The 2,027-nt window shown below is 38.9% G+C and overlaps 1 protein-coding gene across 2 annotated transcripts; it reads right to left on the reverse strand.

The window, feature by feature from the left end:
• Positions 1–975: 975 nt before the first annotated feature.
• LOC133903556 (uncharacterized) lies at positions 976–2,027 on the reverse strand. Of its 2 annotated transcripts, XM_062344977.1 has the most exons (4): positions 1,736–2,027; positions 1,523–1,647; positions 1,266–1,397; positions 976–1,184 (listed from the first exon to the last, which is right to left on the reverse strand). In XM_062344977.1, exons 1-3 carry the CDS (start codon positions 1,892–1,894, stop codon positions 1,295–1,297), a joined length of 387 nt encoding a protein of 128 aa, XP_062200961.1. In that variant the 5' UTR covers positions 1,895–2,027; the 3' UTR covers positions 976–1,184; positions 1,266–1,294. The 2 variants fall into 2 exon arrangements, with proteins under 2 accessions (XP_062200961.1, XP_062200960.1); XM_062344976.1 differs by having other exon boundaries at positions 976–1,397; positions 1,736–2,025.

Raw genomic sequence — 2,027 nt, forward strand, 5'->3', positions numbered from 1 at the left:
AAACACTATTGAAACAGTTATAAAAATTCTAAAAAACATTTGTGGTGCAGAGGATGCTATAATTTAGCACTTCACAAAATTTTAACTCAAACAATTACTTATACAATAAGAAACAAAAAAGATAAATTTAAGCATCTCTGAAAATTGTCTTTTTCATTTCTTACTTATAGGTCATATTTTTGTCCAAAATTTTATGTAGCACTATATGTTAGCATACTCTACAATGCAAATTTTTTTTCTGAATTTTTCATAACTATTTTTTTAGTGTTTTGAAGGTTGAGAGCATTACAATGCGGTATTTTTATGATTTTTAAACATATAGCCTGTTGGATGGGCAACTTTTACTTCTTGCCCATTGAATGGGCAAAAGGCGTCTATTTTTGTAAATTTTCAAAATGGCCGCATAATTTTACAATTTTTAATTAAAAAATATAAATGAAAAGTTCAACCCAGTTGTGTATATGCATTTTGAGCTTTAAAGAGAGAAGGATGGGGTTCCCTTGGAAAAAAGAAAAAGAACATATCAGATCTTGGCATAGTTAGAGACTTTCTTAATTAGATAAGATCCTTTTTATTACAATGATATATGCTAACTGAAAATGTGGTTATTAATTACTGTCGATAAGATTTTTATTCCGCTTGGGTTGGCCTTGGCCTTGGCCCTGTAAATTCCGTGACTTTTAGCGAAAAGAGGATAATATAGAGTTATTTAATTTCATTCTTCGTTCAATTTTGTTGCCTAATGTTTAATGATAACGATGGCCTCCTTTATTGTCAAAGAGGTGGCAGAGTCCAGCACACATAAACCACTGATTTTTTTTTTCCAAAATACAACAACTATCAAACTGGGAAATCATTTCCGGCTGCCATCCGTGCTACATTAACCATAATTTTTACACAAAAGATTCTCGGATTCCCTTTCAGTACATCAATTGAATTCACACTTATCAGAACTGAACTAAAATTGACCTGTAATTAAATAATTATGAACCAGAATTTTTACTTGAAATGGCCCATAAACTTCAACTCAAGGCAACCGAAACTGATTCCAAGCTAATCGGGACATGCTTTCTTATCCACCAGAGACTGGGAGATAACCAGCTGGATCAGCTCCTGCTGTCCCCAGTAATCCTAGGCACAAAGATCCTTATTACAGAGCAAGCAAAGCAGGCAGACATGGAAACCTACAGTTATAATACACACAAAAGTAAGCACACCATGTAATTTCTACACAACAAGAAACAGCACCGTAAATTTTTATCTACCGGACTAAGCTTGTCAGCTTCCTTAATTTTCAGTTCTTCCCCATGCTAACAGCAGCCTGGAGGCAGCTCCAGTCGATCCCGCCCGCTGCCGGCAGCGTCCTCCGCCGCGGATCTTCCTCAGCCTTCGTTTCCCTGATAAAGCACATCACAGCAAAGACAATTCCAATAAAAACAGCAAAGACAAAGCATATGGTCAGTCGTTGAATTCCACGGTCCATAAGCTACAGCAGATCAAATCTTGAACATGGCTTAATTACTTCTCCTTTCTCAGTTTCTCCATGTCTTGCCAGGTCATCCTGGGGCCTTCGTCGAGTCCTTCGCACAGCAATTCGCCGTTCTCATCAGTGTAGCAGAGGATCCCCATGTTCTTGTCCTCATAAACCTGAAATAAGCTGTTCCAGATCAGCGGAGAAACAGGGATGTTTCAGATGTTCAATATAGGTCACATCTTGGCGAGAGGAAGTGTATACCTTGTTGACCTTGCTGTTGAAGCTGACAGAATTGGAGACCCTCTTGGATTCAGAACTTGAGCAGCTATCCATGGAGGCCCCGATCAGAGTCCTTGAGCTCTTCTTCCTCGGAACGACGACTGCACTAACCGAGTAGCAGTAGCACCTCGAGGCAGCCATGGATGGGATTGGAGGAGGCTTGCAACCATCGAAGTAACTGTTATGGAGTTGATATCATGTAAATGGCCATTAGTGGGGATGAGGTGGCGGATACAGTTTTAAACAAGGATGTTAGGTCAATTTAAGTCGTGGC

The sequence above is a fragment of the Phragmites australis genome, chromosome 21 (assembly GCF_958298935.1).
Source record: "Phragmites australis chromosome 21, lpPhrAust1.1, whole genome shotgun sequence".
Taxonomy (NCBI): domain Eukaryota; kingdom Viridiplantae; phylum Streptophyta; class Magnoliopsida; order Poales; family Poaceae; genus Phragmites; species Phragmites australis.

Excerpts from the sequence above, each read along its gene's own strand:
- LOC133903556 (XM_062344977.1), bottom strand. The coding sequence starts at position 1,894 with ATGGCTGCCTCGAGGTGCTACTGCTACTCGGTTAGTGCAGTCGTCGTT. Across the intron at positions 1,648-1,735 it reads TCAACAGCAAGGTCAACAAG|GTTTATGAGGACAAGAACAT; the intron begins GTATACACTTCC and ends AGCTTATTTCAG. Across the intron at positions 1,398-1,522 it reads GAGAAACTGAGAAAGGAGAA|GGAAACGAAGGCTGAGGAAG; the intron begins GTAATTAAGCCA and ends GTGCTTTATCAG.